General features: G+C 45.2%; 1 protein-coding gene across 4 annotated transcripts in view; it reads left to right on the forward strand.

Moving 5' to 3' along the window:
- The window catches only part of STK33 (serine/threonine kinase 33), a 79,973-nt gene that overhangs the window by 50,477 nt on the left and 4,985 nt on the right, over positions 1–24,511 (forward strand). For all 4 annotated transcript variants that reach the window (XM_056554372.1, XM_056554373.1, XM_056554371.1 and 1 more), the window contains exons 5-12: positions 662–800; positions 2,550–2,638; positions 2,924–3,011; positions 3,319–3,394; positions 13,557–13,669; positions 15,123–15,208; positions 16,948–17,157; positions 19,937–20,020. In XM_056554372.1, the coding sequence (XP_056410347.1) occupies positions 662–800; positions 2,550–2,638; positions 2,924–3,011; positions 3,319–3,394; positions 13,557–13,669; positions 15,123–15,208; positions 16,948–17,157; positions 19,937–20,020 (885 nt within the window). The remainder of the gene's footprint in view (positions 1–661; positions 801–2,549; positions 2,639–2,923; positions 3,012–3,318; positions 3,395–13,556; positions 13,670–15,122; positions 15,209–16,947; positions 17,158–19,936; positions 20,021–24,511) is intronic.

Raw genomic sequence — 24,511 nt, forward strand, 5'->3', positions numbered from 1 at the left:
ATCCCCTATCCAAAGGAGGATCCGATCGGGGACAAGGTGTCTGATCGCAGGGGTCCCGCTGCTGGGGGTCTCAGCTGTGGCACCCCAGACATCCGGTGCACGGAGCAAACTTCTGACTGGCGATGTGGGGCAGAGGCTCGTGATGGCTATTACAAGGTGTAAAATAGTGCGTTACATGATCCCTGACTCCACAAAGATCTACTACTGCCCAGCATGTGAAACACAATCCCTAAAATATATATATATATATATATATATATATATATATTTCTCTCTTTCTTGGCAGAGACTTAAAGGGTTATTCCCATTGACAGGGTATGCCATAAATGTTTAGGGATCCGCGCCCATCATCAAAACTGAGGTCCCCCAACCCCCATCCCTCCTAGAAAAGTATCTGTTGGATGTTACATCCCGAGGTAGCTGGGATCACGGAAACAACCAAGCTCTCTGTGTCCCGTACACTTCTGTGGGAGTTACAGAACACTACAACCCCCACAATACATGACATTATATTATGTTCTTTTTAGTCGCTGCACAGACAGGAGGGCAGCTGAGGGGGGTGTGTGTGCTGCTATGGGGTCGCCTGTAATAGAAGCAGAATTGAAATGCAGCTGTGGATGTAACTGGAGGTAACAGAGAAGTAAAGTCTGTTCTGTTTCAGAGGGTGTACCTGGTGATGGAGCTGTGTGAAGGTGGAGAGCTGCGGGAAATCCTGCACCGGAGGAAGCGACTGACCGAGAGCGAAACCAGACACGTCATCCACAGCTTGGCCTACGCCATCGCCTATCTACACAAGAAAGGTACGGAGCGCCAGATGTGACCGGTTGTGAGAAGGTTCTTAATGGCGTAAGAGGAGGGCCCTAGGACTCTATAACAGTGTCCAGAATATTCAGTATTCCTCCAGCTGTTGCAAAACTACAACTCCCAGCATGCCCGGACAGCCAACGGCTGTCCGGGCATGCTGGGAGTTGTAGTTTTGCAACAGCTGGAGGCACACTTGTCGGGGAAAAACTGCTATAGCAATGGAGTCAGCCCAGCCGGATTACCGACGGAACTACAAATAGCGGAGTCTGACGGCAGTGTGAACAAGGCCTGAGAACCACAGCCAACACCTGAGCTCAGCAGCTGTGCCCTGGCTCCCCCTGGTGGGAGATGGGGGTGTTGAACCATGTGCGCTTTTATAGGTTTTAGCTCATTTTTCTAGTTGTTGTGGTTTATATTTGTGTGTCTTAACATCTGACTAGATCACCCGCTCTGTTATGTGTAGCATTCAGTCTAATATCCTAAACCCCTGTATACTGATTAATTTACATGTACATGATCCTGAGTTATATCCTGTATCATACTCCAGAGCTGTACTCACTATTCTGCTGGTGAGGTCACTGTGTACATACATTACATTACTTATCCTGTACTGATCCTGAGTTATATCCTGTATTATACCCCAGAGCTGTACTCACTATTCTGCTGGTGAGGTCACTGTGTATATACATTACATTACTTATCCTGTACTGATCCTGAGTTATATCCTGTATTATACCCCAGAGCTGTACTCACTATTCTGCTGGTGAGGTCACTGTGTATATACATTACATTACTTATACTGTACTGATCCTGAGTTATATCCTGTATTATACCCCAGAGCTGTACTCACTATTCTGCTGGTGAGGTCACCGTGTACATATATTACATTACTTATCCTGTACTGATCCTGAGTTATATCCTGTATTATACTCCAGAGCTGTACTCACTATTCTGCTGGTGAGATCACTGTGTATATACATTACATTACTTATCCTGTACTGATCCTGAGTTATATCCTGTATTATACTCAAGAGCTGTACTCACTATTCTGCTGGTGAGGTCACTGTGTACATACATTACATTACTGATCCTGTACTGATCCTGAGTTATATCCTGTATTATACTCCAGAGCTGTACTCACTATTCTGCTGGTGAGATCACTGTGTACATACATTACATTACTTATCCTGTACTGATCCTGAGTTATATCCTGTATTATACTCCAGAGCTGCACTCACTATTCTGCTGGTGGGGTCACTGTGTACATACATTACATTACTTATCCTGTACTGATCCTGAGTTATATCCTGTATTATACTCCAGAGCTGTACTCACTATTCTGCTGGTGAGGTCACTGTGTACATACATTACATTACTTATCCTGTACTGATCCTGAGTTATATCCTGTATTATACTCTAGAGCTGTACTCACTATTCTGCTGGTGAGGTCACTGTGTACATACATTACATTACATATCCTGTACTGATCCTGAGTTATATCCTGTATTATACCCCAGAGCTGCACTCACTATTCTGCTGGTGAGGTCACTGTGTACATACATTACATTACTTATCATGTACTGATCCTGAGTTATATCCTGTATTATACTCCAGAGCTGTACTCACTATTCTGCTGGTGAGGTCACTGTGTATATACATTACATTACTTATCCTGTACTGATCCTGAGTTATATCCTGTATTATACTCCAGAGCTGCACTTACTATTCTGCTGTTTCTCTTATAGATATCGTCCACCGAGATCTCAAACTAGAGAACATTTTAGTCCAGAGAGTGGACGCCAGAGAAGGTGAAGAGATGAAGCTGAACATTAAGGTAGGTCCCTGTGTGATGCTGAAGGGGGCGACAGACTAATAGGATTAGGTAGTGGTGTCCAAACTGTGGCCCTCCAGATGTTGCAAAACTACAACTCCCAGCATGCCCGGACAGCCGTTGGCTGTCCGGGGCATGCTGGGAGTTGTAGTTTTGCAACATCTGGAGGGCCACAGTTTGGACACCACTGGGTTGGAGGAAGTATTACCTATTTAGTCATCATATGTCAGGGCATGCTGGGAGCTGTAGTCCTCCAGTAATGATAACCATATTATTTTTCGCTGTCAGGTGACTGATTTCGGTTTGGCGGTGCAGAAAGGTGGGGTGGGCAGTGAGAACATGCTGCAGTCCACCTGTGGGACCCCCAACTATATGGGTAAGAGCTCCACACTCTTTGTTCTGCAGGATCAGCAGCCGCCACATCAAACATTTAGGTGTGAATGTTATAAATACGTCCGCGCCCCAGCTGCTCTGCTGCCGCTGTCACCTATCATGTGTGTCCCCCCACTCATCACTTCTGTGGGGGGGGGGGGTCCGTACATAATTCATCCCAACATCTGCCGTCTCCTCCGCATCATCCGGGAATAAATTAGACCCCGTCAGCGGATTTGTTGCACAGAGTGTTTAAGCATTTATAAGTGTTTTCTGTATTATTAATATTAGTGTTTATTCTCAACCGGCAGCGCCAGAGGTGATCAACGCCCACGACTACAGCCAGCAGTGCGACATCTGGAGCATCGGGGTCATCATGTATATGCTGTAAGTGGGGGGGGGGGGGGGGTCATCATGTATATGCTGTAAGTGGGGGGGGTCATCATGTATATGCTGTAAGTAGGGGGTCATCATGTATATGCTGTAAGTGGGGGGGTCATCATGTATATGCTGTAAGTGGGGGGGTCATCATGTATATGCTGTAAGTGGGGGGGTCATCATGTATATGCTGTAAGTGGGGGGGGTCATCATGTATATGCTGTAAGTAGGGGGTCATCATGTATATGCTGTAAGTAGGGGGGGGGTCATCATGTATATGCTGTAAGAAGGGGGGGGGGGTCATCATGTATATGCTGTAAGTGGGGGGGGTCATCATGTATATGCTGTAAGTAGGGGGTCATCATGTATATGCTGTAAGTAGGGGGGGGTCATCATGTATATGCTGTAAGTAGGGGGTCATCATGTATATGCTGTAAGAAGGGGGGGGGGGTCATCATGTATATGCTGTAAGTAGGGGGTCATCATGTATATGCTGTAAGTGGGGGGGTCATCATGTATATGCTGTAAGTGGGGGGGGGGTCATCATGTATATGCTGTAAGTGGGGGGGGGTCATCATGTATATGCTGTAAGTGGGGGGGGGTCATCATGTATATGCTGTAAGTGGGGGGGTCATCATGTATATGTTGTAAGTGGGGGGGTCATCATGTATATGCTGTAAGTGGGGGGGGTCATCATGTATATGCTGTAAGTGGGGGGGGGGTCATCATGTATATGCTGTAAGTGGGGGGGTCATGTATATGCTGTAAGTAGGGGGGTCATCATGTATATGCTGTAAGTGGGGGGGTCATCATGTATATGCTGTAAGTAGGGGGGGGGGTCATCATGTATATGCTGTAAGTAGGGGGGGTCATCATGTATATGCTGTAAGTAGGGGGGGGGGTCATCATGTATATGCTGTAAGTGGGGGGGTCATCATGTATATGCTGTAAGTGGGGGGGTCATCATGTATATGCTGTAAGTAGGGGGGGGTCATCATGTATATGCTGTAAGTAGGGGGGGGTCATCATGTATATGCTGTAAGTGGGGGGGTCATCATGTATATGCTGTAAGTGGGGGGGTCATCATGTATATGCTGTAAGTAGGGGGGGTCATCATGTATATGCTGTAAGTAGGGGGGTCATCATGTATATGCTGTAAGTAGGGGGGGGTCATCATGTATATGCTGTAAGTGGGGGGGGTCATCATGTATATGCTGTAAGTGGGGGGGGGGTCATCATGTATATGCTGTAAGTGGGGGGGGTCATCATGTATATGCTGTAAGTGGGGGGGTCATCATGTATATGCTGTAAGTAGGGGGGTCATCATGTATATGCTGTAAGTAGGGGGAGTCATCATGTATATGCTGTAAGTGGGGGGGGTCATCATGTATATGCTGTAAGTGGGGGGGGGGTCATCATGTATATGCTGTAAGTAGGGGGAGTCATCATGTATATGCTGTAAGTGGGGGGGGTCATCATGTATATGCTGTAAGTGGGGGGGGTCATCATGTATATGCTGTAAGTAGGGGGGTCATCATGTATATGCTGTAAGTAGGGGGGGGTCATCATGTATATGCTGTAAGTAGGGGGATCATCATGTATATGCTGTAAGTGGGGGGGTCATCATGTATATGCTGTAAGTGGGGGGGGTCATCATGTATATGCTGTAAGTAGGGGGGTCATCATGTATATGCTGCAAGTAGGGGGGTCATCATGTATATGCTGCAAGTGGGGGGGTCATCATGTATATGCTGTAAGTGGGGGGGGGTCATCATGTATATGCTGTAAGTGGGGGGGGTCATCATGTATATGCTGTAAGTGGGGGGGGGTCATCATGTATATGCTGTAAGTAGGGGGAGTCATCATGTATATGCTGTAAGTGGGGGGGGTCATCATGTATATGCTGTAAGTGGGGGGGTCATCATGTATATGTTGTAAGTGGGGGGGTCATCATGTATATGCTGTAAGTGGGGGGGGGTCATCATGTATATGCTGTAAGTGGGGGGGGGTCATCATGTATATGCTGTAAGTGGGGGGGTCATGTATATGCTGTAAGTAGGGGGGTCATCATGTATATGCTGTAAGTGGGGGGGTCATCATGTATATGCTGTAAGTAGGGGGGGGTCATCATGTATATGCTGTAAGTAGGGGGGGGGTCATCATGTATATGCTGTAAGTAGGGGGTCATCATGTATATGCTGTAAGTAGGGGGTCATCATGTATATGCTGTAAGTGGGGGGGGTCATCATGTATATGCTGTAAGTGGGGGGGTCATCATGTATATGCTGTAAGTAGGGGGGGGGTCATCATGTATATGCTGTAAGTAGGGGGGGGGTCATCATGTATATGCTGTAAGTGGGGGGGGTCATCATGTATATGCTGTAAGTAGGGGGGGGGTCATCATGTATATGCTGTAAGTGGGGGGGTCATCATGTATATGCTGCAAGTGGGGGGGGGGTCATCATGTATATGCTGTAAGTGGGGGGGGGGTCATCATGTATATGCTGTAAGTGGGGGGGGTCATCATGTATATGCTGTAAGTGGGGGGGTCATCATGTATATGCTGTAAGTAGGGGGGTCATCATGTATATGCTGTAAGTGGGGGGGGGGTCATCATGTATATGCTGTAAGTAGGGGGGTCATCATGTATATGCTGTAAGTGGGGGGGTCATCATGTATATGCTGTAAGTGGGGGGGGTCATCATGTATATGCTGTAAGTAGGGGGATCATCATGTATATGCTGTACGTAGGGGGGTCATCATGTATATGCTGTAAGTAGGGGGGTCATCATGTATATGCTGTAAGTAGGGGGGGTCATCATGTATATGCTGTAAGTAGGGGGGGTCATCATGTATATGCTGTAAGTGGGGGGGGTCATCATGTATATGCTGTAAGTAGGGGGGGTCATCATGTATATGCTGTAAGTAGGGGGGGTCATCGTGTATATGCTGTAAGTAGGGGGATCATCATGTATATGCTGTAAGTAGGGGGGGGGGTCATCATATATATGCTGTAAGTAGGGGGGTGGGTCATCATGTATATACTGTAAGTAGGGGGGGTAATCAAGTATATGCTGTAAGTAGGGGGGGGTCATCATGTATATGCTGTAAGTAGGGGGGGGGTCATCATGTATATGCTGTAAGTAGGGGGGTCATCATGTATATGCTGTAAGTAGTCTTTTCTCTGCGTGCCCTGCTCTCTTCTTTTTTATCTGAGTGCCCTGCGCTCTTCTTTTCTCTGAGTGCCCTGCGCTCTTCTCTTATCTCTGTTGAGTGCCCTGCGCTCTTCTCTTTTCTCTGTTGAGTGCCCTGCGCTCTTCTCTTTTCTCTGTTGAGTGCCCTGCGCTCTTCTCTTTTCTCTGTTGAGGACCCTGCGCTCTTCTCTTTTCTCTGTTGAGTGCCCTGCGCTCTTCTCTTTTCTCTGTTGAGGACCCTGCGCTCTTCTCTTTTCTCTGTTGAGTGCCCTGCGCTCTTCTCTTTTCTCTGTTGAGTGCCCTGCGCTCTTCTCTTTTCTCTGTTGAGTGCCCTGCTCTCTCCTCTTTTCTCTGTTGAGTGCCCTGCTCTCTTCTCTTTTCTCTGTTGAGTGCCCCGCGCTCTTCTTTTTTCTCTGTTGACTGTCCTGCCCTCTTCTCTTTTCTCTGTTGAGTGCCCCGTGCTCTTCTCTTTTCTCTGTTGAGTGCCCTGCCCTCTTTTCTCTTTTCTCTGTTGAGTGCCCTGCGCTCTTCTCTTTTCTCTGTTGAGTGCCCCGCTCTCTTCTCTTTTCTCTGTTGAGTGCCCCGTGCTCTTCTCTTTTCTCTGTTGAGTGCCCTGCCCTCTTCTCTTTTCTCTGTTGAGTGCCCTGCCCTCTTCTCTTTTCTCTGTTGAGTGCCCCGCGCTCTTCTCTTTTCTCTGTTGAGTGCCCTGCTCTTTTCTCTGTTGAGTGCCCCGTGCTCTTCTCTTTTCTCTGTTGGTGCCCCGCGCTCTTCTTTTTTCTCTGTTGACTGTCCTGCGCTCTTCTCTTTTCTCTGTTGAGTGCCCCGCGCTCTTCTCTTTTCTCTGTTGAGTGCCCCGCTCTTCTCTTTTTTCTCTGTTGAGTGCCCCGCTCTCTTCTCTTTTCTCTGTTGAGTGCCCCTCTCTTCTCTTTTTTCTCTGTTGAGTGCCCCGCTCTCTCCTCTTTTCTCTGAGTGCCCTGCGCTCTTCTCTGCTGAGTGCCCCGCTCTCTTCTCTTTTCTCTGTTGAGTGCCCTGCTCTCTCCTCTTTTCTCTGTTGAGTGCCCTGCTCTCTTCTCTTTTCTCTGTTGGTGCCCCGCGCTCTTCTTTTTTCTCTGTTGACTGTCCTGCGCTCTTCTCTTTTCTCTGTTGAGTGCCCCGCGCTCTTCTCTTTTCTCTGTTGAGTGCCCCGCTCTTCTCTTTTTTCTCTGTTGAGTGCCCCGCTCTCTCCTCTTTTCTCTGAGTGCCCTGCGCTCTTCTCTGCTGAGTGCCCCGCTCTCTTCTCTTTTCTTGTCATCATGAGACATGAGGCACATAGAGATCCCAGTGAGTTGTTGAGCAGTTTGTCGCTACATCCCATACAATGTCCACGTGTACAGGTAGCCAGGTGGGGGCGCTGTCTGTCACGTGACAGTAGCCATTAATGGTTGGATACATTTGCATTGTGGATAAAAACTGACCCTCGCCTCTCGGAGTGTACGGCGGCTTTCACACTATGAAAAGTACCCGTTATATAACGCACGTTTTGTATATGTTAAGTGAACAGAAGAAATACTGCACGCACTACTTGTCCCTTTACTATCTTCCATCACAAAATAACGTCCGTTATTAATAACGGGCGATAACGGGTTAAAACGGCTATTAGAAAAATCCCATAGACTATAATAGGATTTTCTAATGGCCGTTTAACCCCGCGATCGCCCGCTATTTTAAAACGGGCGTTATATAATGGGTACGTTTCATAGTGTGAAAGCAGCCTAAGTTGGAGTCGACGTCTTGTCGTTATTTTCACGTTCGCAGTTTCAATTATCCCCCCCCCCATACGTCTCGCCATGGCGGCGTTGTCATCGCTGATGGATATTTTTTTTATATTAGTTTATTTTTTTATTATTATTATTTATTTTATTTAACTTTTTTTTTACATCCAGATCATAGCGTAAAAACAACGGCATAAATCGCGGCGCAATTCTCTGCTCCCTCAAGTGACTAATTGCGGTTTTCATTATTCCGTCTATAATATCTTTATACGTCTGCAAAACAAATAAAAAGGAATTTGCATTTTGATGAGGATCATTATGTAATGGCGCGCTCGCTGACAGTTGTGAAATTGGGTTACACTCAATGGCGGAATAATTGACTACCCGAAAAAAAAAAAAAGGCGCCATTTATTAGTCAATAAAGCCCATCGGGGGGGCGGAGGCGACACCTGCTGGCCGGTCTGAGCACTGCATGAAACTTCTCTTTTGCAAAACTACAACTCCCATCATGCCCGGACAGCCAACGGCTGTCCGGGCATGCTGGGAGTTGTAGTTTTGCAACAGCTGGAGGCATTCTGGTTGGCAACCATTCCATTATAGAGACGCTGCAGTTTCAAGTGACCATAAGGGGCGCACATGATGTGACCTCGCAGCTGTTCTCCCAATGTTTGCATTGCTGTTCTTCATTTACTTATCTGCAAGGAGTTTGTATGTTCTCCCTGTGTTTGCATTAGGTTTCTCTAAGTATTTATTTGTAGGAAGTCTGTATGTTCTCTCTGTGTGTGCATTGGTTTCTTCCAGATACTTATTTGCAAGAAGTTTGTATGTTCTCCCTGTGTTTGCCCGAGTTTCCTCCAGGTACTTATCTGCAAGGAGTTTGTATGTTTTCCCTGCGTTTGCATTGGTTTCTTCCAGATACTTATCTGCAAGGAGTTTGTATGTTCTCCCTGTGTTTGTCTGTGTTTCCTCCAGGTACTTATCTGCAAGGAGTTTGTATGTTCATCCTGTGTTTGCATAGAATTTCTCTAGGTATTTATTTGTAGGGAGTCTGTATGTTCTTCTTGTGTTTCAATTTGTTTCTTCCAGGTACTTATCTGCAATGAGTTTGTATGTTTTCCCTGCGTTTGCATTGGTTTCTTCCAGATATTTATCTGCAAGGAGTTTGTATGTTTTCCCTGTGTTTGCATTGGTTTCATCCAGATACTTATCTGCAAGGAGTTTGTATGTTCTTCCTGTGTTTGCATAGAATTTCTCTAGGTATTTATTTGTAGGGAGTCTGTATGTTCTTCTTGTGTTTCAATTTGTTTCTTCCAGGTACTTATCTGCAATGAGTTTGTATGTTTTCCCTGCATTTGCATTGGTTTCTTCCAGATACTTATCTGCAAGGAGTTTGTATGTTTTCCCTGCGTTTGCATTGGTTTCTTCCAGATACTTATCTGCAAGGAGTTTGTATGTTCTCCCTGTGTTTGTCTGTGTTTCCTCCAGGTACTTATCTGCAAGGAGTTTGTATGTTCATCCTGTGTTTGCATAGAATTTCTCTAGGTATTTATTTGTAGGGAGTCTGTATGTTCTTCTTGTGTTTCAATTTGTTTCTTCCAGGTACTTATCTGCAATGAGTTTGTATGTTTTCCCTGCGTTTGCATTGGTTTCTTCCAGATATTTATCTGCAAGGAGTTTGTATGTTTTCCCTGTGTTTGCATTGGTTTCATCCAGATACTTATCTGCAAGGAGTTTGTATGTTCTTCCTGTGTTTGCATAGAATTTCTCTAGGTATTTATTTGTAGGGAGTCTGTATGTTCTTCTTGTGTTTCAATTTGTTTCTTCCAGGTACTTATCTGCAATGAGTTTGTATGTTTTCCCTGCGTTTGCATTGGTTTCTTCCAGATACTTATCTGCAAGGAGTTTGTATGTTCTTCCTGTGTTTGCATAGAATTTCTCTAGGTATTTATTTGTAGGGAGTCTGTATGTTCTTCCTGTGTTTCAATTTGTTTCTTCCAGGTTCTTATCTGCAATTAGTTTGTATGTTCTCCCTGTGTTTGCATTAGGTTTCTCTAAGTATTTATTTGTAGGGAGTCTGGATGTTTTCTCTGTGTTTGCATTGGTTTCTTCCAGATACTTATTTTCTAGGAGTTTGTATGTTCTCCCTCTGTTTGCCCGAGTTTCCTCCAGGTACTTATCTGCAAGGAGTTTGTATGTTCTTTCTGTGTTTGCATTGAATTTCTCTAGGTATTTATTTGTAGGGTGTCTGTATGTTCTTCTTGTGTTTCAATTTGTTTCTTCCAGGTACTTATATGCAATGAGTTTGTATGTTTTCCCTGCGTTTGCATTGGTTTCTTCCAGATACTTATCTGCAAGGAGTTTGTATGTTCTTCCTGTGTTTGCATAGAATTTCTCTAGGTATTTATTTGTAGGGAGTCTGTATGTTCTTCTTGTGTTTCAATTTGTTTCTTCCAGGTACTTATCTGCAATGAGTTTGTATGTTTTCCCTGCGTTTGCATTGGTTTCTTCCAGATACTTATCTGCAAGGAGTTTGTATGTTTTCCCTGCGTTTGCATTGGTTTCTTCCAGATACTTATCTGCAAGGAGTTTGTATGTTCTCCCTGTGTTTGTCTGTGTTTCCTCCAGGTACTTATCTGCAAGGAGTTTGTATGTTTATCCTGTGTTTGCATATAATTTCTCTAGGTATTTATTTGTAGGGAGTCTGTATGTTCTTCTTGTGTTTCAATTTGTTTCTTCCAGGTACTTATCTGCAAGGAGTTTGTATGTTCTCCCTGTGTTTGTCTGTGTTTCCTCCAGGTACTTATCTGCAAGGAGTTTGTATGTTTATCCTGTGTTTGCATATAATTTCTCTAGGTATTTATTTGTAGGGAGTCTGTATGTTCTTCTTGTGTTTCAATTTGTTTCTTCCAGGTTCTTATCTGCAATTAGTTTGTATGTTCTCCCTGTGTTTGCATTAGGTTTCTCTAAGTATTTATTTGTAGGGAGTCTGGATGTTTTCTCTTTGTTTGCATTGGTTTCTTCCAGATACTTATTTTCTAGGAGTTTGTATGTTCTCCCTGTGTTTGCCCGAGTTTCCTCCGGGTACTTATCTGCAAAGAGTTTGTATGTTCTTTCTGTGTTTGCATTGAATTTCTCTAGGTATTTATTAGTATGGAGTCTGAATGTTCTCCCTGTGTTTCAATTGGTTTATTCCAGGTACTTATCTGCAAGGATTTGGATGTTCTCCCTGTGCTTGCATTGGTTTCTCTAGCTATTTATTTGTAGGGAGTCTGTATGTTCTCTCTGTGTTTGCATTGGTTTCTTCCAGGTTCTTATCTGCAAGGAGTTCATATGTTTTACCCATATTTGTATCAATTTCCTTCAGGTGCTTATCTTCATGGAGTTTGTTTGTTCTCCCTGTATTTGGCTGGATTTCCTCCTGGTACTTATCTGCAGGGAGTTGGTATGCTCCCCGTGTTTGCATTGGTTTCTTCCAGGAACTTTTCTGCAGGAAGTTTGTATGTTCTTCCTGTGTGCGCATGGGTTTCCTCCAGGTATTTTTTTTTCAAGAAGTTTGTATCTCATCTGCAGGATGTTTGTATGTTCCCCCATATTTGCTTCAGTTTCCTACAGGTTCTTATCTGCAAGGAGTTTGTATGTTCTCCTCGTGTTTGTATTATTATTCTTTTCCATGTTCTCCTCGTGTGCATTGGTTTCTTCCAGATACTTATGTGAAAGGAGTTTGTATGTTCTCCCCATGCTTGCATTGCTTTCCTTCCACACTCTAAAAACATACTGATAGGTAAATTTAGATTGTCAGCCCCAATGGTGAACAGGGAGCAGTGTGAGGGATGACGGGCTGTGTACTGCGGTGCGGAATATGTTGGCGATATATAAATAATAGAATTACTGCTCTTCATCCTCTGTACTGCGGTGCGGAATATGTTGGCGATATATAAATAATAGAATTACTGCTCTTCATCCTCTGTACTGCGCTGCAGAATATGTAGGCGATATATAAATAATAGAATTACTGCTCTTCATCCTCTGTACTGCGCTACAGAATATGTTGGCGATATATAAATAATAGAATTACTGCTCTTCATCCTCTGTACTGCGGTGCGGAATATGTTGGCGATATATAAATAATAGAATTACTGCTCTTCATCCTCTGTACTGCGCTGCAGAATATGTAGGCGATATATAAATAATAGAATTACTGCTCTTCATCCTCTGTACTGCGGTGCGGAATATGTTGGTGATATATAAATAATAGAATTACTGCTCCTCATCCTCTGTACTGCGCTGCAGAATGTGTAGGTGATATATAAATAATAGAATTACTGCTCTTCATCCTCTGTACTGCGGTGCGGAATATGTTGGCGATATATAAATAATAGAATTACTGCTCTTCATCCTCTGTACTGCGCTGCAGAATATGTTGGTGATATATAAATAATAGAATTACTGCTCTTCATCCTCTGTACTGCGCTGCAGAATATGTTGGCGATATATAAATAATAGAATTACTGCTCTTCATCCTCTGTACTGCGCTGCAGAATATGTTGGCGATATATAAATAATAGAATTACTGCTCTTCATCCTCTGTACTGCGCTGCAGAATATGTTGGCGATATATAAATAATAGAATTACTGCTCTTCATCCTCTGTACTGCGCTGCAGAATATGTTAGCGATATATAAATCATAGAATTACTGCTCTTCATCCTCTGTACTGCGCTGCAGAATGTGTAGGTGATATATAAATAATAGAATTACTGCTCTTCATCCTCTGTACTGCGGTGCGGAATATGTTGGCGATATATAAATAATAGAATTACTGCTCTTCATCCTCTGTACTGCGCTGCAGAATATGTTGGCGATATATAAATAATAGAATTACTGCTCTTCATCCTCTGTACTGCGCTGCGGAATATGTTGGCGATATATAAATAATAGAATTACTGCTCTTCATCCTCTGTACTGCGCTGCGGAATATGTTGGTGATATATAAATAATAGAATTACTGCTCCTCATCCTCTGTACTGCGCTGCGGAATATGTTGGCGATATATAAATAATAGAATTACTGCTCTTCATCCTCTGTACTGCGCTGCGGAATATGTTGGCGATATATAAATAATAGAATTACTGCTCTTCATGCTGTGTACTGCGCTGCAGAATATGTTGGCGATATATAAATAATAGAATTACTGCTCATCCTGTATCTTCTCGTCTTTCGCCCGCAGGTTGTCCGGGGATCCGCCATTTATGGGAAGCTCCGAGGACAAACTTTTCGAGCACATAAAGCGGGGGGAGTTGAAGTTCTCGTCTCCGGCGTGGCAGTCGGTGAGCGAGGCGGGTAAGTTGCCCACACGCCGGACGCCGAGCGCTTGTTTTAGGGAGCAGCGTGTGTCACCGAGGAAAAGGCTTTTAATGGCCGCGAGGAGTCCCGGGCCCGCACCGCGGAGGGAGCGGCTAATAAAGAGCCTTTTAGCAGCCGCGGCGCCGGGGCAGAGCGCGCCATTGTTCGGCTGACACGGGGGTGTACTTAGGAAAGGTTCTGCTATCGATCGGATACATTAGGGAATAGCCTGAGCCGAATGTAAAAGGGAACGCTCTGCACTTACACAACGGGGACCGGGACTATTACATGTGCAAATCAGGGGGAACCCCGCCCAGAACCGCCGGCGCCCCCCGGCTGTAAGACAAAGAACATGGGCAGAACGGGGATCGGGGGAATAATGGGAAATATTCACAGCAAATGATGGAAAAGGTTTGCACTATCTCAATATACTTTGTGTATTTGTTTGCTTAAGTCGTTGCAAAACTACAACTCCCAGCATGCCCAGAGACATATGGGTCAATATTCTGTGTTGGTGCACTTACATTTAGGCACAATGCAGTGGTCTTCAAACTGTGGACCTCCAGCTGTTGCACAACTACAACTCCCAGCATACCCGGACAGCCGTTGGCTGTCCGGGCATGCTGGGAGTTGTAGTTTTGCAACAGCTGGAGGCACCCTGGTTGGGAAACACTGCTTTAGATTCTGCACTTTGGCCTGGTCGAAAGCCCAATAAGGTCCTAGGGGCTCCAGTACAAAGCCAGAGGCCCTCTGGGCATGCTGGGAATTGTAGTTTAGTAACAGCTGGAGGCGCACCAATTGGGAAACACTCCTTATCCAGCACCCCCAAACTGTGGCTCTCCAGCTCATACAAAACTACAACTCTAGTCATGCTGGGAGTTGTAGTTTTGCAACAGCTGTAGGCACACAGCAACTGCTTGCAACAGTTGGTTTAGAAGCAGTGCATCGATGTGCCTCCAGCTGTTGCAAAACTACAACTCCTGGCCTGTAGGGCGATGTAGGTTTGCAATTAACTTTACAACCCCGGGGTGTTGGAGCATGCTGGGAGTTGTAGTTATGAAACACAACACTCCTAATCCAGCACTTCCCTAGCTGTGGCTCTCCAGCTCATACAAAACTACAACTCCCATCATGCCATATCAGCTAAAGGCTGTCGGGGCATGCTTGGAGTTGTAGTTTTGCAACAACTGGAGGCATATTGGTTTAGAAGCACCACATTTATAGCAGTGTCTGCAATCTTTGGGTTCTCCAGCTGTTGCAAAACTACAACTCCCAGCATGCCCCGACAGCCTTCAGCAGAGGTGTTATTGGTTGAGGAGCCACATAGGGCGCTGTGCCAATGACTGGTGTCAGCAGAGGGGCCCCTGGTGCAGATCTTACATTAGGGCCCCCGGGTCACTGTCGCAGACCCCTCCCATCCTTCTCACTTATTTTCCTTCTTTTCTTCCAGCTAAAGACGTTCTGCGGAAACTCCTGAGAGTGGATCCCGCCGACCGGATCACCGCTAACGAGCTGCTGGACGATCCCTGGATCACGGTAGGTTGAGCCACCCGGCACCCTACAGCAGTGATTTCCAACCAGGGTGCCTCCAGCTGTTGCAAAACTACAATTCCATGGGAGTTGTAGCTTTGCAACAGCTGGAGGTCCACAGTTTGGAGACTACTGATATACGCCTAAAGGCAAGAAGATTTGTGCACCAATCCAAAATAATGTTCATATTCCACCCCCCCCATATGTCTCTTATTATACCGACTGTTCTCTCCATATGTCTCTTATTATACTGACTGTTCTCTCCATATATCTCTTATTATACCGACTGTTCTCTCCATATGTCTCTTATTATACCGACTGTTCTCTCCATATGTCTCTTATTATACCGACTGTTCTCTCCATATGTCTCTTATTATACCGACTGTTCTCCCCATATGTCTCTTATTATACCGACTGTTCTCTCCATATATCTCTTATTATACCGACTGTTCTCTCCATATATCTCTTATTATACCGACTGTTCTCTCCATATGTCTCTTATTATACCGACTGTTCTCTCCATATGTCTCTTATTATACCGACTGTTCTCTCCATATGTCTCTTATTATACCGACTGTTCTCTCCATATGTCTCTTATTATACCGACTGTTCTCTCCATATGTCTCTTATTATACCGACTGTTCTCTCCATATGTCTCTTATTATACCGACTGTTCTCTCCATATGTCTCTCATTATACCGACTGTTCTCTCCATATGTCTCTCATTATACCGACTGTTCTCTCCATATGTCTCTCATTATACCGACTGTTCTCTCCATATGTCTCTTATTATACCGACTGTTCTCTCCATATGTCTCTTATTATACCGACTGTTCTCTCCATATGTCTCTCATTATACTGACTGTTCTCTCCATATGTCTCTCATTATACCGACTGTTCTCTCCATATGTCTCTTATTATACCGACTGTTCTCCTCCACATGTCTCTTATTATACCGACTGTTCTCTCCATATGTCTCTTATTATACCGACTGTTCTCCTCCACATGTCTCTTATTATACCGACTGTTCTCTCCATATGTCTCTTATTATACCGACTGTTCTCTCCATATGTCTCTCATTATACCGACTGTTCTCTCCATATGTCTCTTATTATACCGACTGTTCTCTCCATATATCTCTTATTATACCGACTGTTCTCTCCATATGTCTCTTATTATACCGACTGTTCTCTCCATATATCTCTTATTATACCGACTGTTCTCTCCATATATCTCTTATTATACCGACTGTTCTCTCCATATGTCTCTCATTATACTGACTGTTCTCTCCATATGTCTCTCATTATACCGACTGTTCTCTCCATATGTCTCTTATTATACCGACTGTTCTCTCCATATGTCTCTTATTATACCGACTGTTCTCTCCATATGTCTCTCATTATACCGACTGTTCTCTCCATATGTCTCTTATTATATCGACTGTTCTCTCCATATGTCTCTTATTATACTGACTGTTCTCTCCCCATATGTCTCTTATTATACCGACTGTCCTCCTCCATATGTCTCTTATTATACCGACTGTTTCCCCCCCCCCCATAGGTCTCTTATAGAGAGAACAGTCGGTATAATAAGAGACATATGGGGAGAACAGTCGGTATAATATGTCTCTTATTATACTGACTGTTCTCTCCTCATATGTCTCTTATTATACTGACTGTTCTCTCCTCATATGTCTCTTATTATACTGACTGTTCCCTGTTCCCCCCATGTCGGTCTCTTCTCAGGGAGACACCAGCAGCGTGCAGCGACCGTCCAACGTGCTGGAGATGATGAAGACTTGGAGGAACAGCCTGGACAATGAGGACCCTCCAGAGGGCAATCCAAATGGTGTTTCTGGGGGGGGCGCCGCTGAGGATCGGAGCAGTCCGGCCAGCAGCAATGGGACGTCCGAGACCGACAGCTGCAGCAGCAAACCGTCCACACCAACCATACCGGTGCGTGTAGGCAACAAACCCCCCACTTACCCAACATGGAGCCCCTGACCTCCCCCCCCTCTTCCCCTGGGGCACCTGACCCCCCCCCCCCTCTTCCCCTGGGGCCCCTGACCCCCCCCCCCTCTTCCCCTAGGGCCCCTGACCCCCCCTCTCCTCCCGGGGCCCCTGACCCCCCCCCCCCCCCCTCTTCCCCTGGGGCACCTGACCCCCCCCCCTCTTCCCCTGGGGCACCTGACCCCCCCCCCCTATTCCCCTATGGCCCCTGACCCCCCCCTCTCCTCCCGGGGCCCCTGACCCCCGCTCTCCTCCCGGGGCCCCTGACCCCCTCCCCTCTTCCTCTGGGGCCCCTGACCCCCTCCCCTCTTCCCCTGGGGCCCCTGACCCCCTCCCCTCTTCCCCTGGGGCCCCTGACCCCCCCCTCTCTTCCCGGGGCCCCTGACCCCCTCTCCTCCCGGGGCCATCTCTGGTCTCTGCAGTAGACAGTTCCTCTGATTTACAGCTGCGGCACCCACTCCCGGTGATCACACTGATGGCGGTATAACTGGGTGATGGCGCCATTTAATGACTGCTGTTTCCTTCATTGTCCCATAAATGTCGCGTTTTATTGTTATTTGCGGTTTATTGAAGGATTGGATATTTCTCCTCCCCGCGCCGTAGATCTCAGCGACGGTTTCGGAATCTTTTTACTGGACAGTAAATGTCGGCTGTGATCTACAGACGGCGCAGAAGAAAACCGCCATCTAATCCGCTTCTTCATGGGGAGGGATGAAACTTTATTCATAGCCTCGTAACGAGAAGGACGGAAGGTCCACAGGTCATAGGCTCCGCCATGTATTACACACAGGAGGCGGGGGCTATGCTTTATATTATACCTGGAGCTAAAAGAGGCGGGGGCTATGCTTTATATTATACCTGGAGCTAAAAGAGGCGGGGGCTATGCTTTATATTATACCTGGAGCTAAAAGAGGCGGGGGCTATGCTTTATATTATACCTGGAGCTAAAGGAGGCGGGGCTATGCTTTATATTGTACCTGGAGCTAAAGGAGGTGGGGGCTATGCTTTATATTATACCTGGAGCTAAAGGAGGTGGGGGCTATGCTTTATATTATACCTGGAGCTAAAGGAGGTGGGGGCTATGCTTTATATTATACCTGGAGCTAAAGGAGGTGGGGGCTATGCTTTATATTATACCTGGAGCTAAAGGAGGTGGGGGCTATGCTTTATATTATACCTGGAGCTAAAGGAGGTGGGGGCTATGCTTTATATTATACCTGGAGCTAAAGGAGGTGGGGGCTATGCTTTATATTATACCTGGAGCTAAAGGAGGTGGGGGCTATGCTTTATATTATACCTGGAGCTAAAAGAGGCGGGGGCTATGCTTTATATTATACCTGGAGCTAAAAGAGGCGGGGGCTATGCTTTATATTATACCTGGAGCTAAAAGAGGCGGGGGCTATGCTTTATATTATACCTGGAGCTAAAGGAGGCGGGGCTATGCTTTATATTATACCTGGAGCTAAAGGAGGTGGGGGCTATGCTTTATATTATACCTGGAGCTAAAGGAGGTGGGGGCTATGCTTTATATTATACCTGGAGCTAAAGGAGGTGGGGGCTATGCTTTATATTATACCTGGAGCTAAAGGAGGCGGGGCTATGCTTTATATTATACCTGGAGCTAAAGGAGGTGGGGGCTATGCTTTATATTATACCTGGAGCTAAAGGAGGCGGGGGCTATGCTTTATATTATACCTGGAGCTAAAGGAGGTGGGGGCTATGCTTTATATTATACCTGGAGCTAAAGGAGGCGGGGCTATGCTTTATATTATACCTGGAGCTAAAGGAGGTGGGGGCTATGCTTTATATTATACCTGGAGCTAAAGGAGGTGGGGGCTATGCTTTATATTATACCTGGAGCTAAAGGAGGCGGGGCTATGCTTTATATTATACCTGGAGCTAAAGGAGGTGGGGGCTATGCTTTATATTATACCTGGAGCTAAAGGAGGTGGGGGCTATGCTTTATATTATACCTGGAGCTAAAGGAGGCGGGGGCTATGCTCTATATTATACCTGGAGCTAAAGGAGGCGGGGCTATGCTTTATATTATACCTGGTGCTAAAGGAGGCAGGGGCTATGCTCTGTATTATACCTGGAGCTGAAAGAGGCGGGGGCTATGCTTTATATTATACCTGGAGCTAAAGGAGGCGGGGGCTATGCTCTATATTATACCTGGAGCTGAAGGAGGCGGGGCTATGCTTTATATTATACCTGGTGCTAAAGGAGGCAGGGGCTATGCTCTGTATTATACCTGGAGCTGAAAGAGGCGGGGGCTATGCTTTATATTATACCTGGAGCTAAAGGAGGCGGGGGCTATGCTTTATATTATACCTGGAGCTAAAGGAGGCGGGGGCTATGCTTTATATTATACCTGGAGCTAAAGGAGGCGGGGCTATGCTCTGTATTATACCTGGAGCTAAAGGAGGCGGGGCTATGCTCTGTATTATACCTGGAGCTAAAGGAGGCGGGGCTATGCTCTGTATTATACCTGGAGCTAAAGGAGGCGGGGCTATGCTTTATATTATACCTGGAGCTAAAGGAGGCGGGGCTATGCTTTATATTATACCTGGAGCTAAAGGAGGCGGGACTATGCTTTATATTATACCTGGAGCTAAAGGAGGCGGGGCTATGCTCTGTATTTACCTTCTCTCCTGTATTCTCTCGTACTCCATTGTCCTGTTACCGCTCAGCGATTCAGCTCATTCATCTCTTTTGTTAATTTCAGGTCGGGAAGAAGAAGCTTCTGTCCTGTTCTCTACCAAACGGAACCGTCCCGAAGAAGAACGCAAATCTCAAGACGACTAATGCTGTAAGTGACAGGATAGACATGTGTAAGAGCAGTCACACTATGGAGTCTATACTGTAAGAGCGGTCACACTATGGAGTCTATACTGTAAGAGAGGTCACACTATGGAGTCTCTACTGTAAGAGCGGTCACACTATGGAGTCTATACTGTAAGAGCAGTCACACTATGGAGTCTATACTGTAAGAGAGGTCACACTATGGAGTCTATACTGTAAGAGCGGTCACACTATGGAGTCTATACTGTAAGAGAGGTCACACTATGGAGTCTATACTGTAAGAGAGGTCACACTATGGAGTCTATACTGTAAGAGCGGTCACACTATGGAGTCTATACTGTAAGAGAGGTCACACTATGGAGTCTATACTGTAAGAGCGGTCACACTATGGAGTCTATACTGTTAGAGCGGTCACACTATGGAGTCTATACTGTAAGAGCGGTCACACTATGGAGTCTATACTGTAAGAGAGGTCACACTATGGAGTCTATACTGTAAGAGAGATCACACTATGGAGTCTATACTGTAATAGAGGTCACACTATGGAGTCTATACTGTAAGAGCGGTCACACTATGGAGTCTATACTGTAAGAGCGGTCGCACTATGGAGTCTATACTGTAAGAGCGGTCACACTATGGAGTCTATACTGTAAGAGAGGTCACACTATGGAGTCTATACTGTAAGAGCGGTCACACTATGGAGTCTATACTGTAAGAGCGGTCGCACTATGGAGTCTATACTGTAAGAGAGGTCACACTATGGAGTCTATACTGTAAGAGAGGTCACACTATGGAGTCTATACTGTAAGAGAGATCACACTATGGAGTCTATACTGTAAGAGAGGTCACACTATGGAGTCTATACTGTAAGAGAGGTCACACTATGGAGTCTATACTGTAAGAGCGGTCACACTATGGAGTCTATACTGTAAGAGCGGTCACACTATGGAGTCTATACTGTAAGAGCGGTCACACTATGGAGTCTATACTGTAAGAGAGATCACACTATGGAGTCTATACTGTAAGAGAGGTCACACTATGGAGTCTATACTGTAAGAGCGGTCACACTATGGAGTCTATACTGTAAGAGCGGTCACACTATGGAGTCTATACTGTAAGAGAGGTCGCACTATGGAGTCTATACTGTAAGAGCGGTCACACTTTGGAGTCTATACTGTAAGAGCGGTCACACTATGGAGTCTATACTGTAAGAGAGGTCACACTATGGAGTCTATACTGTAAGAGCGGTCACACTATGGAGTCTATACTGTAAGAGCGGTCACACTATGGAGTCTATACTGTAAGAGAGGTCACACTATGGAGTCTATACTGTAAGAGCGGTCACACTATGGAGTCTATTCTGTAAGAGAGGTCACACTATGGAGTCTATACTGTAAGAGCGGTCACACTATGGAGTCTATACTGTAAGAGCGGTCACACTATGGAGTCTATACTGTAAGAGAGGTCACACTATGGAGTCTATACTGTAAGAGAGGTCACACTATGGAGTCTATACTGTAAGAGAGGTCACACTATGGAGTCTATACTGTAAGAGAGATCACACTATGGAGTCTATACTGTAAGAGAGATCACACTATGGAGTCTACTGTAAGAGAGGTCACACTATGGGGTCTATACTGTAAGAGAGATCACACTATGGGGTCTATACTGTAAGAGAGGTCACACTATGGAGTCTATACTGTAAGAGCGGTCACACTATGGAGTCTATACTGTAAGAGAGGTCACACTATGGAGTCTATACTGTAAGAGAGGTCACACTATGGAGTCTATACTGTAAGAGAGGTCACACTATGGGGTCTATACTGTAAGAGAGGTCACACTATGGGGTCTATACTGTAAGAGAGGTCACACTATGGAGTCTATACTGTAAGAGCAGTCACACTATGGAGTCTATACTGTAAGAGCGGTCACACTATGGAGTCTATACTGTAAGAGAGGTCACACTATGGAGTCTATACTGTAAGAGAGGTCACACTATGGAGTCTATACTGTAAGAGAGGTCACACTATGGAGTCTATACTGTAAGAGCGGTCACACTATGGAGTCTATACTGTAAGAGAGGTCACACTATGGAGTCTATACTGTAAGAGAGGTCACACTATGGAGTCTCTACTGTAAGAGAGGTCACACTATGGAGTCTATACTGTAAGAGAGGTCACACTATGGAATCTATACTGTAAGAGCGGTCGCACTATGGAGTCTATACTGTACGAGCGGTCACACTATGGAGTCTATACTGTAAGAGCGGTCACACTATGGAGTCTATACTGTAAGAGAGGTCACACTATGGAGTCTATACTGTAAGAGAGGTCACACTATGGAGTCTATACTGTAAGAGAGGTCACACTATGGAGTCTATACTGTAAGAGAGGTCACACTATGGAGTCTATACTGTAAGAGAGGTCACACTATGGAGTCTATACTGTAAGAGAGGTCACACTATGGAGTCTATACTGTAAGAGCGGTCACACTATGGAGTCTATACTGTAAGAGAGATCACACTATGGAGTCTATACTGTAAGAGAGGTCACACTATGGAGTCTCTACTGTAAGAGAGGTCACACTATGGAGTCTATACTGTAAGAGAGGTCACACTATGGAGTCTATACTGTAAGAGCGGTCACACTATGGAGTCTATACTGTAAGAGAGGTCACACTATGGAGTCTATACTGTAAGAGCGGTCACACTATGGAGTCTATACTGTAAGAGCGGTCACACTATGGAGTCTATACTGTAAGAGAGGTCACACTATGGAATCTATACTGTAAGAGCGGTCGCACTATGGAGTCTATACTGTACGAGCGGTCACACTATGGAGTCTATACTGTAAGAGAGGTCACACTATGGAGTCTATACTGTAAGAGAGGTCACACTATGGAGTCTATACTGTAAGAGAGGTCACACTATGGAGTCTATACTGTAAGAGGGGTCACACTATGGAGTCTATACTGTAAGAGAGGTAACACTATGGAGTCTATACTGTAAGAGAGGTAACACTATGGAGTCTATACTGTAAGAGCGGTCACACTATGGAGTCTATACTGTAAGAGAGATCACACTATGGAGTCTATACTGTAAGAGAGGTCACACTATGGAGTCTCTACTGTAAGAGAGGTCACACTATGGAGTCTATACTGTAAGAGCGGTCACACTATGGAGTCTATACTGTAAGAGAGGTCACACTATGGAGTCTATACTGTAAGAGCGGTCACACTATGGAGTCTATACTGTAAGAGAGGTCACACTATGGAGTCTATACTGTAAGAGCGGTCACACTATGGAGTCTATACTGTAAGAGAGGTCACACTATGGAGTCTATACTGTAAGAGAGGTCACACTATGGAGTCTATACTGTAAGAGCGGTCACACTATGGAGTCTATACTGTAAGAGAGGTCACACTATGGAGTCTATACTGTAAGAGAGGTCACACTATGGAGTCTATACTGTAAGAGCGGTCACACTATGGAGTCTATACTGTAAGAGAGGTCACACTATGGAGTCTATACTGTAAGAGCGGTCACACTATGGAGTCTATACTGTAAGAGCGGTCACACTATGGAGTCTATACTGTAAGAGAGATCACACTATGGAGTCTATACTGTAAGAGAGGTCACACTATGGAGTGTATACTGTAAGAGAGGTCACACTATGGAGTGTATACTGTAAGAGAGGTCACACTATGGAGTCTATACTGTAAGAGAGGTAACACTATGGAGTCTATACTGTAAGAGAGGTCATACTATGGAGTCTATACTGTAAGAGAGGTCACACTATGGAGTCTATACTGTAAGAGAGGTCACACTATGGAGTCTATACTGTAAGAGAGGTCACACTATGGAGTCTATACTGTAAGAGAGGTCACACTATGGAGTCTATACTGTAAGAGAGGTCACACTATGGAGTCTATACTGTAAGAGAGGTCACACTATGGAGTCTATACTGTAAGAGAGGTCACACTATGGAGTCTATACTGTAAGAGAGGTCACACTATGGAGTCTATACTGTAAGAGAGGTCACACTATGGAGTCTATACTGTAAGAGCGGTCACACTATGGAGTCTATACTGTAAGAGAGGTCACACTATGGAGTCTATACTGTAAGAGCGGTCACACTATGGAGTCTATACTGTAAGAGAGGTCACACTATGGAGTCTATACTGTAAGAGCGGTCACACTATGGAGTCTATACTGTAAGAGCGGTCACACTATGGAGTCTATACTGTAAGAGAGGTCACACTATGGAGTCTATACTGTAAGAGAGGTCACACTATGGAGTCTATACTGTAAGAGAGGTCACACTATGGAGTCTATACTGTAAGAGAGGTCACACTATGGAGTCTATACTGTAAGAGAGGTCACACTATGGAGTCTATACTGTAAGAGCGGTCACACTATGGAGTCTATACTGTAAGAGCGGTCACACTATGGAGTCTATACTGTAAGAGCGGTCACACTATGGAGTCTATACTGTAAGAG

The sequence above is a fragment of the Hyla sarda genome, unplaced genomic scaffold (assembly GCF_029499605.1).
Source record: "Hyla sarda isolate aHylSar1 unplaced genomic scaffold, aHylSar1.hap1 scaffold_69, whole genome shotgun sequence".
NCBI classification, from domain to species: Eukaryota; Metazoa; Chordata; class Amphibia; order Anura; family Hylidae; genus Hyla; species Hyla sarda.